This window comes from Dromaius novaehollandiae, chromosome 1 (genome assembly GCF_036370855.1).
Source record: "Dromaius novaehollandiae isolate bDroNov1 chromosome 1, bDroNov1.hap1, whole genome shotgun sequence".
Taxonomy (NCBI): Eukaryota; Metazoa; Chordata; class Aves; order Casuariiformes; family Dromaiidae; genus Dromaius; species Dromaius novaehollandiae.
Genome location: NC_088098.1, coordinates 280652 through 293849, shown reverse-complemented (window position 1 = coordinate 293849; position 13198 = coordinate 280652). Strand labels below are relative to the sequence as shown.

The following is a 13198-nucleotide window of genomic DNA, read 5'->3' as shown; positions in this document are numbered from 1 at the left end:
ACTGGAGGAAGGAAACAAAAATTAAAAGGCAATTGACCTGTTTCACATAGCCATTTTCCTCCAATGTGTCATTTTGTAAATCTTTACCCAAAGCCTGAGGCAAAAGGACAAACAAGGAAAATGCACACCCACTCCTGAACAGGGCAGATAATTTAGTGACAGCAGACACAGGTAAGGGTATTCAATACTTGGTCGCCTATGCACAATGGCACTCTGCATTATTTAAAAGAAAGAAAGAAAGAAAAAAATAATTTTTAAAGAGGCATATTTGCATCTCTTGAGGCAGTGAAGAGGAAAGGCAATTCTCACCTAAGCTGCTGGAGCTCCTGCTGGTAGAAAATACTTTCTTGCTTCAGCTGTTCTTGGAGACGGTGCTGTTTATCTGCCTCTTGCTGATATTCCTGCAGTTGAGCTTTTAAACGAGAATTTTCAGCCGTTTCCACGCCAACTTGTATGTATTGCTGCTGTAGATTCTTAAGCTCTCTCACCTTTAATTAAAGGGACGTATCAGAACGCGTGACAACCACTGAGCAAGCAGCTAGGGTTATTATTTATAAGCATTTAAAAGCATTTCTCACTATGGCATCTGGAGAAAAAAAAGTCACATTCAGATGACAGAGAATCTAGAAATTGTCATCAGTGACTACAGCAGTCTACTAAAAGCTGCTAAAAAAAACTCTGAAAATGCTATTGCAAATGAGAGAGCAGGGGGGTTTGAAACATTCCATTAAGATTTGATGTACATTAACAGAAAAGCCTCTGGACTAGAATATTAGTCTCCATATTCAGAGGGAGTGATAAAGCAAGAGAGAAGGAGCTGAATAAGAACAGCTCCTGAAGTTGGTACTTAGTGTTCTAAGAGTCAAAAGTTTAAAAATAAATAAATAAATAAATAAATAAATCAGGGAATTGAGGAACTAAAAATCCTTTTGACTGTCTTCACAGACTGGAATTAGAAAGTTGCCATTCCATATCATCACTGCCATCACAGTTTTATTGAAGAAGACTAGATGATGTGACTGACCGGGGACAGGGGAGTATTTAATGAACCATGAGAGTCCTCTACTGAGGATCTATCTTAGCATTAGAAATGCTACACAGATATCTAAGTTCAACTAAATAGCAACAGAAGAGGCAAATCCACAAATATCTCAAAGATATTAAACTGACAAAAAGGAAGCGTTTAAGATGGTACATAAAGTCTGCTGTGGATTAAGGGAATGAAGGGAAAACTAAGACCAAGTAACCATGGAAAATGACGGTAAAAGTCACTGTCATCAGACCAGCAACTAAAGCTCTGAAATTTGTTTAGCCACATTGTTCCAGAGAGTATACACACACAGACACGCTAAATACGCGAGCAAGGATGCCAAAACAAAGCTGCAATGCCATGTACCTCCCTTACCAATCGGGGCGGGGGAAGAGAATGGTCTCAAATTTTTAAAAGACTAGAGCAAACAAACCAAATACATATGAGCTTCCACAGATGTGGACTAAGCAGGTTAACAAGGAACCCACATCTTATTCCTATGATTCCCTATTTTAAAATTAAGCTTACAACAGAAAACTATCTTGCAAAATTAACAATAGAATCACAGTTAAGCTTTCATGTGTCAGAAAAGACAATGATTTACGTTTCACATTGTACATACCAGATCTAGATCTACTGAATTTTAAGGAAATCTGAAGATTCAATAGAGGTCTCAAGGAAATCGCCCCAATTTTCCATTGGGGCTTTATATAAGAGCAGAGAGAGAGAGAACAAGGACTTACTAATCTGTCTCTGTCATTCTGCAAGGAGGACAGGGCCTTCTTAAGACTCTGTACTTCTGAAGGACTGGTGAAAGTGCTCCCCGCTGCTTGCTGCTTCACTTCTTCAGTTTTACGTGTTTTGTCCAGTTCGTTCAGCAGACGGTCTCTCTCATCCTGCAGGCTCACCATAGCCTTAGAGAAAGATTTGACTTGGTTGGAAGAGCTTTCCAGTTCCGAAGACAAATGGAGAAGCTCATCGTCTTTAGCTCTGAGCTTCTGATTAAGTTTCTCAACCTGGGTCAAGAGACCTCTTTCATCAGCAGCTTTCTGCAGTTCTGTCAGCTCAGACCTTGCTGCATCTCGGTCCCTGGCAGTGGAGTTTTGCTCCTCCTGTAGCTGAACCACCTGTTTCTGAAGATTCTGCACTAGATTCTGGTGTTCCTCTAAGTCTGCAGAGTATTTCTGTTTCAAAACTTGAAGCTCTTCATTTGCCTGGTCCCAGCTATCCTGAAGAGAGCTCATGGACTTCCCAAAAGACTGAATTTGGCCTCTGAGATCTTTATTTTCCTCTGTGACTGCAAGAAGTTTCTGTTCCATTTCCATTAGGTCTCGTGCCAGTTCTGCTACCCTCTCTTCTGCTGTTTCTGTTTCATTCCTCATTATCCCTGCATCATGATGTAGGTGCTTCAGTTCCTTTCTAAGCCTGTCCTCAGCCTCTTCCACCCTTCTTGTTGCATCCCTTTGAACACATGCTAGTTCCCCCTCAAGTTCTGTTATCCTTTTCTGCGAGAGAGCAAGCTTATGACTCAGTTCTTGTGCCTCTTCCTCTCGGTCCTTCAGCTGTGCTTGACACTCCAGGATAGGACCCCCCTCACATAACGCTGTCATCTCACTCTGCACCTGAGATAGAGAGGATGTAAGAGTCTCAACCTTTTGAGACATACTGGCTTTATCCTCTTTCAAGACTTCCATGCACTTCCTGAGATTGTCCTGAGTATGCTCAGACTCTTTCAGCTGTGCTTCTACAATTGCCTTCTCCTTTTCCAGAGTTTGGATCCGCTGAAGCTGTGTTTTAAGAAGCTGTTTCTGCTGAGAGTCCTTTATTGAAATCACTTGGTTCAGGTCTTCTCTATAGCGCACCAACTCTGCATCCAGCTTGGCATTCTCTGAGTGGAGGTCATCCATCTGACTATGAAAACTTCTAATTTCTTCCTTGAGCTTATTGTTTTCAGAAGCAGCCTCTTGAATTAGCTGATCTTTCTCCAAGATTATAACAAGATGACGTTCCTCAAGTTGCTTGTAGTCTCTCAGTACACGGTCCCTATCATCTTGCAAAGATGACATGGACTTGGTGAAGGAGTCCAGTTGTGCCTTCTGCTGCTTACATTCCTCTCTACTTTTTTTCATCTTTTCAGTGATTTGATCAAGCTTGTCCAGGAATGTTTTCTTCTCATTTTCCAAGGCTTTTTTATCTTCTTCTTCCTTGCTTAGCCTCTGCTCCAATTCTTTCACCTCTTCAGAATGTTGCTGCTGTAATTCAGATAGGGCAGCCATAACTGCTTCTTCCTTGGCAGACAGCAAACTAATGATCTTTTGATCCTTGGCACTAATTTCTTCATGCAGCTTGTTTGTCAGGTCCTTGGAAGCCTGCAGATCAGTCTTAAGCTGTTCACAGCTGAATTTAAAATTTTGGATACAACTCTCTTGCTGCTTGACCATACTCTCCAGCTCTTCTCTGACTAAATCACATTTGGCGAAGGAATTCTGTAAGTCAGCAAGCTGCTCTCTCAGGGTCCTGATTTCTGACTCCAGTTTCTGCTGTTCATTCTGCGACTCTTTGTACAGTTTCTGAGACCCTTCTAGCTGAGTCAAAAGCTCTTTTTTTTCCTCCTGCAATATTTCACATGTCTTCTGATAATGCTGAATCTCCCTCTTGGAATCAGACTCACAGTCTTGCTTGTTGCGTTCCAGCCTGAAAACAGAAAAGAAAAAGTCAGACAAATCAATGAAGTAGCTCAGTATCCAAATCCACACTGGTAAGTTTTCACTGATGCTATTAATTTAGAAAAAACTCCACAGAATTAGTTTTGCAAAAAACAAAAAAAGAGGAAAATAGGAGCATCCACATGATTAGTTCCCCTCAATTTAAAATTCAAAGCATCTTTTAAAGTTCCAACTCTGCTATTGTCTCAAGAGGGAGGGCAGGGAACAGCAACATTTTAAAAAAGATGTTTAGCAAGATAAATCTTTTTATAAATGTTAAGTGTCAGTACTGAAAAACTGGAGAAGGTTAGAAGTTGAATGTTGAATACATATTTTCTCTCACCCACCTTAACTAATAAAAAAAAAAAAACAGTAAAGTCACTGTTCTTACATGTTTGATGCTCATTTTACTTTCCAGTTTGCAAAGATGCGGCATTTGATCATAAGCTTTATAGAACAATTTTATTCATGTGAGAACACTTTGGTTTTGAATTTTTGAAATTAAGATGTACATTTTGGTACATTTCCATAGTTTCATCTTTCCCTCAAAGTTTAATTTGGGATTAAATCAGAATTTTGTATCTCAGTGCTCTCTTGGCCTGCCAGGTTTAATCTCTACATGTAACAGCTCTATACCAACAAATCTTTTTTAAATTTCAGACTAAAAGACTCTAGGTAGCATTCAGCTGGCTACTGCCTGTTACACAGAACTGATTTAATGGGAGTATGCTAACAATAAGGAGAAATATGTTACAGTGTTAATCTCTCCGTATCCTTGTGCATTCAGCAGTAATTCCCTACAACGTAACTCCAGAGCTCTTTTCTACCCAAGCATAAGGGATGCAGGAGATGAGTCTTATGTTTATGGCTTTATTAGGAAGACTGATTCTGTACTCCATGTTAGACAAATGTTAGCTTTACCAATCACAAATCACATTTGGTTATTACATACTCAAAATTCTTTCTTTCTGATATATTGAGAAAGGAAGGGGGAAGATGCTTGCTCTGCCCTTCAGAGGGACCCGGACAGGCTGGAGAGACGGACGGGCAGAGAGGAACCTCATGGAGTTCAGCACAGGGAAGCGCAGAGTGCTGCAGCCGGGCAGGAACAGCCGCACGCACCGGCACAGGCTGGGGCCACGGGCTGGGGAGCAGCTCTGCAGAGAAGGACCTGGGAGTCCCGGCGGACGAGAAGCCGACCGCGAGCCGGCAACGTGCCCTGGTGGCCGAGGCGGCCACGGTGCTCGGGGCTGCGCCGGGCAGCGCGTTGGCAGCAGGTCGAGGGAGGTGATCCTTCCCCTCTGCGCAGCCCTGGGGAGGCCGCATCAGCAGTGCTGGGTGCGGCGCTGGGCTCGGCAGAGCCAGGGAGAGATGGAGCTGCTGGAGGGAGTCCAGCGAAGAGCCACCGAGATGATGAAGGGACTGGAGCATCTGTCGTGTGAGGGGAGACTGGGAGAACTGGGCCTGTTCAGCCCAGAGAGGAGAAGGCTCGGGAGGGGACCTTATCTGTGTGTGTTAATATCTGAAAGGGTAGCGCAGAGACAAGGGAGCCAGGCTCTTTTCAGCAGTGCCCAGTGATAGATGAGAGGCAATGGGCACACACCGAAACACAGGCAATTCCATCTGAACGTAAGAAAACACTTCTTTTCACTACGAGGGTGACAGAGCACCGGAACAGGTTGCCCAGAGAGGATGTGGAGTCTCCATCCTTGGAGATATTCAAAATATGACTGGACACAGTTCTGGGCAACCTGCTCTAGGGGACCCTACCTGAGCAGGGGCGTTGGACTAGATTAGCTCCAGAGGTCTCTTCTACCTTCAGCTATTCTGCGATTCTGTCCCGTCTCACCACTAGCTGCTGCCTTGTCCAAAGGACATACAATAATACCAGCTTAATCATCATCACCTTCTTCCCTTTACCTGGATATATGAATCTGAAGTTCTTCGACATGTATGGTCATCTGCTTCATCTGGTCCTTTAGAACAACACAAGTCTCTTCTTTTGAACGTATTTCTTCTTCTTTCTTTTGAATAGTCTCAGTGAATTTCTTCTCCCATGTTTTGGATTCATCTATCACTCTATCCCTATCATCCTGAAGAGAAGACATGCTCCTGGTGAAGGCTGCAAGCTGGGCTAGTGTTTTGGTTAGGCTGCCTTCCAATTTTTTGGCTTCTTGATCCTTTGTCTGCAAGGAGTCTTGAACATCACGAACAGTTTTTTCCAGATAGTCTTTCTCCCTCTGCAAAGTTGACAGCTTTTCTTCCAGGTTTTTAATTTCCTTTGAGTGCTTGTCTTTCTCCTGTTCCAGTCTTCTCTCAAAGTCCTCATCCTTCTTCTTTATTTGAATTTTGATATTCTCTTTGTTTGCCTGCAACTCCTCTTTCATTTTGACATTCTCTGCTAGAACCCTTGCTGCCTCGCTCTGAGTGTCATCCAGTACTACTTTGCAGAAAGCAAGCTCTGCTTGGGCTTTCTTGGTGTCTTCAACTGCTTTAGCTAAATTCTCTTTGGCTGCTTCTAACTCTTTCTGAGACTCACTTTGGACAAATTCCAGAGCTTTAACAGTTCTTTCTAGACTACTGATCTTTTCCTGGCTTTTAATACAGTCCTTTTGCAGCTGCTTGATCTCCTGCTGTTTCTGTTTCAGCAGTTCCTGAAGCTCCTTTACATGTGTGCTGTTGTCTCCCTTCCAAGTGCATTTTAGCTTTTCTATAAATTCCTTTTGCTTTTCTGAACTAGCTTTACTTTCCTCCTTTGCCATCTGACATTTCTCCTCCTCCAGTTCATGCATCATTCTCTGCAGACTCTGGAGCTCCTGTTTCAATTGCTCATTTTTGATCTGGAAGTCTGTTGCATCTTGTTGATAGTTTCCAATGCTTCCATTAAGTTCTGCTAGCTGATTCATGAGTCTTTCTTCCAAGTCATCCTTCTCCGCCTCTAAGGTATTCTTCTGTTCTGTCATTCTGAGGAGCTCCTCTTTGGTTTTTTGTAGTGTTTGTTCCATCTTTGCTACTGTGTCCTGGAGAGCATTCAGTTCATGGACTTTGACTTCCATTTGGGCCTCTAAAGCCCTTTTCTCATCTGCTAAAGTCTCAACACTCATGTGAATGCTGCTGAGCTGTTGCTCTGAAGCCCTCCTGTTCTCTTCCAGTTCTGCAATTTGCTCTGTGAGCTGCGCTATCTGTTGTATGCAAGTATCGAGATCTCCATATGGGCTGCTACCTTCAAATGCTTTTTGCTCTAGCTCTGCAGTATGGGACTCCAGACTAACACTTAAGTCCACCTGATTTTCAGTCCCTTCCACTGCTGATGTCATGGCAATTGCCTGATTGTTTTCTTCCTCTGCTGTCTTTCGGGCAACATACTTGTCTACCATTTCTCTGCTTTCCTTCAGCTTAGATTCTGTGAACTGCAAGTGATCCTTTAAGTCTTTGATCTCTTGAGCAAGAGATTCCTTTTCTGCCATTACTGTCTCAAGCTGAGTAGAAAGAGACTGGTAATCTCTTCTAGAACTCTCCAAATCTTCTTTCAGGCTAGCATCTGTCAAGAAAGCTACATTTCCAGTCCTGCGTAGGTCTCCATCTGTAAAATGCATCTCTGCTCTGAGCTTCTCATTCTCTTCCTCTAGCTCCAGGATCTTTTGTTGCTTTGATTTTGCAAATTTTCTCATTTTCTCCTTCATTCCGTCTATCTCCTGTCCAGCCTCCTGCAGCTGCTTATCTGTTTCTTCTTTTTTTGCTTCAACACTTTTCAGCTTAATGAAAATTTCCTGCTTTTCCTGCCTAACAGTTTCCAAAACACGCTGAATCCGCTCAGCCTCATTACTTACATTCTCATAGGACTGCAGCAGAGTTTCATATTCTTTCTGAAGTTCCATGTGTTTCTCATGCCACTCGGAACTCTCGGCAGCCTGAGAACATTTCAACAATTCCATCTCCTTCTCCAGGTGCTCCTTCTCTTGAGCAACTCCTTCTAGAGTCAGCCTCAGGTTTTTACAACATCCATCAAGATTTTGATTATCTGTAAGTGCCTTTTCAACTTCTGAAATAAGTTTTTCTCGCTCTTTTGTGAGACTTGCTAACTTCTCTGTTAAATTATCTGTTTCTTTAGCATGGCCACATATTTGGCTTTCCATGTTCATCAGCTTGACAGAAAGATCTTCGATAGTTGCTTTAGCGTTAGCCAGTTCCTCTTTTAGAGATTTGCTCTCCTTCATTGCCTCTTTTCTAGAGATAAGTGCAGCCTGCAACTTCCTCTGCATTTGATTCTTTTGTTTAGTTTCTTCTGCACCATCATCGTGTTTCTGCTGAATATCAAGCAGTTCAGTTTGCAGTCGCTTGCTTTGTTCCTCATGTACCCGAGCTTGAGCTTCCAACTGACTACACAGTGTCTTGACAGAATCTTCTTTTTCCAGCAACTGTGCCTGAACAGTAATGAGAGCTTCACTTTTCTCGCTTAGCTGCAACTTAAGGAATTCAACTTCTTCATCTTTTTGGTGCATAAGGTCTTCCAGACTGCTTTTTCTAGAAACTTCTGCTTGGCTTTCTTCCAATTCTATCTGAAGGCTTGCTGCCTTAGCTTCAGCTTGGTCACAGGTTCTCTTCAGCTGTTCTATCTCCAGAAGCAACTGTGCCACGTGCTCTTCTGATTTGCAAGCAAGTTCATTTTCCCTATGGCTGACCTTATATTCCAATTCTTCTTTCTTTGTCTGCAATTTCTCAAACTTTAACTCTTCCTCAGAAACATCTGTAACTTGTACAAGCTTGCTGTTTGCAGTATTTTCCGCTTCCGAGCATGAAGAATCCAGCCAACCTTGACTCCCACAAGGGATACTCTCTGTTGACCCTCTCTGTTCTTGGAGTTGTCTGAGCTGAGCTTGGATGCTTTCCTTCTCTTTGCTTTGCTTATCAAACTGTTCTTGTAGGATGTTGTAATCATCTTTCTGCTGTTTAAGCTGTTCTCTGTGATGCCTATCTTTTTCTTGAGCCTTTTTTATAGTGTCTTTGCGAGATACCAGGGCTTCCTGGAGTTTTTTTTGAAGTTGTTCTTTTTCTTGTTCAAGAGTTGAAATTCTCTCTTTCAGAGCAGTTTTCTGTTTTTCTTCATGATTTGTAGCTGCTAAACTAGTTTTTTCATTTTCTTCATAATCATTTAGGCTCTTACTGGTTTTAGTTAGTCTGTCAGCAACTGTCTGACTTTCCATGATTTCAGCTTTCATTGAATCAGTAATGTTTGTCTTATCTTGCAAGCTTTGCCTCATTTCCTCAATCACTGCCTGTAACTGTGCTTCATTTGTTTCTTTATCCAGCAAGTCCCTCCGGATGCTCTGCAACTCAGATTCCTTTTCAGAAAGCAGTTGAATCAGATACTCCTCCCTGGGCTGGCTTTCAGGATTCACTTCTCCACTTATCCTGCTTGTTATATTTTCTTCCCCTTCAGGTTCTTGAGCCACTGAGGTCTCCGATTCAGGCTCCCTTCTCAATTGTACTAATTCATTCTCCAATTTGCTAACCTTCTTCAGAAGCTCCTTCCTGTTGATAAGTGCCGCTTGCAGCTTCCGCTTGACTTGCTCATTTTCTTTTTTCAGAAGTTCAAGTTCACTTCCTGACAACTCTCTCTCCTTACATGCTACCTGCATGTCATACTGCTGCTCAGATTCCCCACATTTCAGATACGCATCCTTTGCTTCTTCTATGTTTTGGTCTTTTTCCTCTTTGGCTTTTAACAGACTCATTTGCTCTTTAAGACTCTTGAGCTCGTTTCCTAGACAAAACTTCTCTTCATTCAGCAGGACCATTTTCTCAGACATGCTGACACTGATCTCTGTCATTTGTTGGTCTTTCTCCAGCAAGGTTTGTTGCAGGTTCTCAATACACCTCTTGTGTTCAGCAACAAGCTGTTCTAGGCTTGCTGCTTCGAGTCCCTTTGAGGCTAAGCTTTGGGAAAGCTCCTCTATCTCAGCTGTGTTCTTCGTCAGAAGTTGTTCCAGACCAAGTACTTCACATTCCTTCTTCTGAATCTGGCTTCTTAGCCCTTTTAGTTGAGTGTCCTGCTCAGAAAGCTGAAGTTGTGCTTCATCCAAGTCTTTTTGCAAAGCTTCAATTTTTATCTCTTTGGATTTAAATTCATTTTTAAGGCTCTGGATTTGTTCTCTCAGAAGACTGCTCTGACTGTCTGATAGCCTCTGCTTTTCTGAAAGAGCTAGATTTTCCTCCAGTTGCTTCACTTGATCTTTCAGTTCTGTTATGGTAGAAAGCTCCTTCATCTGAAACAGAAGCTGATCTCTTTCTTCAGCCAAAGCACAAAAGGCACCATCAGAATCCTCTACCTTTTTTCTGTATTCCTCTGCCAAGCAGTTTAGCCTATTTATTTCTGCAACTTTTTCTTCCAGATCTTTCTTATGGGATTCTTCTGATCTCTGCAGAATTATTTGCAGTTCCATAATTTGGTTTTGCAACCTTATCAGCTCTGGAGATTGAGAGCTGCCAGGCTCTAGATCTGCTGCAAGGACTTCTCGCATCACCTCCATCTCCCGTCTGGAGGGGACAGTGCTCCCCTGGGGAATTTCTTTAAGACTGGTCCTGTTTTCCTGAAGTACACCAATTTGCAGCATTTCTGTTTCTGTCAATAATGAGCTATTGCCCAACTCACTTTGTATATCTGAAGCCTTTTGCTCCTCCCTCTCAAGGAACAATGTCTGGGATCCATCTTCCAGCTGGTTAGTTTCTTCTGTTTTTTGGAGAACTGCAGGAGTTTGGCTTTCTGGGCCCTTGAGCTGTCCTTTCAGAAATGCTATTTCTTCCTGGGCTTCATTCAGTTCCAGAAGCAAAACTGACAGCTCTTTGTGTTTCTGTGCAGCAAGATAACCCAGAATTCCAGATGGACCATTTTCCTCAGCAAACTGCTTGCTTCCAAATCCATCTGTTGTCTAAAACAAAATAAGAGGTTTCAATTTTCCTTTAGATCCTGTCAAAGGGTCGTTTTTCACTGTCCCTGAAGTATCTGTTTTCCACATTTCGTAGTCTAATAAAGTTACCCTTTACTTGTGCTGCCTATTGCAATAGATAGTAACTTTACTAACAAAGGAAGAACTCCCCAGGTCACTTCAGTTCATTCCAGTTTCTAAAGTTGTAGCATAAAGGACTGGCTTTAGAATTACATCACAAATGTAAGTGCTTGTTCTCTTATTTCCCATTGTCTCTTGATTACAGTACAGTATGATTCTGAAGTGTCTTCTTTTTCCTGTGATTCTCACAAGCCTTCTACTAGACTTCCAGACACATTTTCCTGGCCTCCTATCCATAGTCTCTGAATAAGGAGGTTTTGTCCACTATTTTATCTGACTAATTTAACGTGGCAAAGAGATAGTATAGAAGACCACATTCCAGTCTGTCTGACTCCAAAGTGAGAAGACCAGACAAAACATCTGGACCAAAGTGCTCAGCTTTTTCCAAGTGTCAGTCCTAAGGTTTCCTCCCACCCCCCAATACAGGTGAAAGGAGAAGAGACCATGGGTCACCAGTTCAACAAGAAGTCAGCTTTCTGTGTTGCAAAGGCTGTACATTCACCAGGTTGGAGGGCAGAACCAATGTATGATGAACTGTTAAAGAGCCTATCTCAGTGTTGCAACAGTCACTTTAAGTTATGGGATGTTAAAAGACCTATTCTTTGGGCCTTTTAAACTAAAGTTACTATATCCACAGATGTATGCAATACTGTAAGGAAACAAATACTGGACCAGGTTTGTACCTGAGGGAGCAAAGTGTCATCAAAAGGCTTCGGCGCTTCAGAATTCACTGGCTCTCCTGACACACCTAGTGATAAAACACACACTTGTCAGCATCAACATAACCAGTCACACAAAGTCGGTAAGCAAGAGGAGGGACAACACATGGCACTGGAGCTTCTCCAGTTTCCAAAGTGGGAAAGGCACAAGATCAAGAGTTTGAGCTTACGCGTGGGGCCCAAACATCCCCAATAGCCCTGCAGATGCAGAAGCTTTCTCCATCTACTGCATGCTGGCCCCACTTAAGTCCATACTATATCTAACCTCCACAGAAGAGTGAAGAGATAAGAGAACTAGGATGCTTATCCCCTTCCAAACAAACAGGATTGAACATAGGTACCCTTTAGTAAGGGTACCTTTACCTCTTTGGTAAGAAAATAACCTTTTTCTGAGAACTAACACCTAACTCTGTTGCAGTGCTAAAAGATTGAAGTTCAAAACCTACAGGTGATACAAGATAGACTGGGGAGCTATACCTGTCATTAAAACAAATTGCCTGAAACTTTGTTTTCTACTTTTTAGAAAATTATAAATAAATACATTAAGAAAATCAAGGTTACAAAGTTAAGCTCTTAAACGTTAGGAAACACCAGTTTATAGTTGCCCACTCAGTCTTAGTTTCACTCTTTTTTAATGGCAAGAGCATAAGCATTTCAGTAATTAAACAAGTGTTCATCTCCCCTTCAAACTCTTCTCCCCTTATCATCTCAGGAACCGCTTCTTCTCTTTTCTCTTCTGATGACCTCGCTATCACATGTTAGAATCTTCTCTTCTACCTCCCGTACATCTTTACTACCTCCTGTACATCTTCAGTTTCTGACCTCAAAGCTCCTCTTTCCAAATCTCCATACCACCTCAGATTTTTCTCCGAAGGTTCTCAAACTCCCACAATTTCGTGGTTAACATGCCTCATTCTGAGTCCTTACCTCTAGATCTAGAAGAGCAGTCTACAGAAGAGGCTGAATCTTCCAGAGTCTGGAAGTCTTGCAATTCCACCTCCGATCCAGCATTCTGAGTCTGTTGGTTGAAGAAAACATACTTAGTTTTGAGCCATGATCTCTGCATTAGAAGACGGTTATCCTAGCTATGTGCTCGCCTGCCAAACTTTTAGTAAGAACTGTCACTCCCTGCTTTAGACCCAGCTCAAATGCCTAATGAAAATGTAAAAAGGTTATGATATTAACAAAGAGATTAAGACAGATCTCAGATCAGATTAGTTGTAGGATATCAAGGAATGCAGCTATTCTAGTAACTTCTTTTCCACCTCAAGATGCTTATTTTTCCATCTTCACTGCTTCAAAGGGACTAACTACAGCTTAATAACTTCCCACTGAATCACCCAAGCAGAGAAGGTGAGAAGTTGTGTGCGCATCATTATCCCATGCCCCCCGCTCCAGCTAAAGCGCCTGCACTCTCTGTAGGAAAGTTTCACTAAGCTCCATAAAACAAAACAAACAAACAAAGAAACCACATACACTCTATTAACTGTTACACCTCTCCTGCTGCTCTGTCAGACAGGAAAAAAACTGACTGCAGAAGAAGATGGAATGTGCTATGGAAAGCAAAAGCAGATTTTGCCATTTCACAGACACAAACTCTTTTCCCCTCACACACAAAGATGCTGAATAAAACCCAGAAAATTGCTTTGTTTGCTGTTGACATCCCTAAAAGAATTA

At 42.2% G+C, this 13198-nt stretch overlaps 1 protein-coding gene across 3 annotated transcripts in view; it reads right to left on the bottom strand.

The window, feature by feature from the left end:
- The window catches only part of GOLGB1 (golgin B1), a 49089-nt gene that overhangs the window by 10188 nt on the left and 25703 nt on the right, over positions 1 to 13198 (bottom strand). For all 3 annotated transcript variants that reach the window (XM_064497894.1, XM_064497947.1, XM_064497849.1), the window contains 5 exons: positions 12449 to 12539; positions 11486 to 11550; positions 5656 to 10664; positions 1774 to 3724; positions 310 to 488 (listed from right to left, as the gene is read on the bottom strand). In XM_064497894.1, coding sequence (XP_064353964.1) covers positions 310 to 488; positions 1774 to 3724; positions 5656 to 10664; positions 11486 to 11550; positions 12449 to 12539 — 7295 coding nt within the window. The remainder of the gene's footprint in view (positions 1 to 309; positions 489 to 1773; positions 3725 to 5655; positions 10665 to 11485; positions 11551 to 12448; positions 12540 to 13198) is intronic.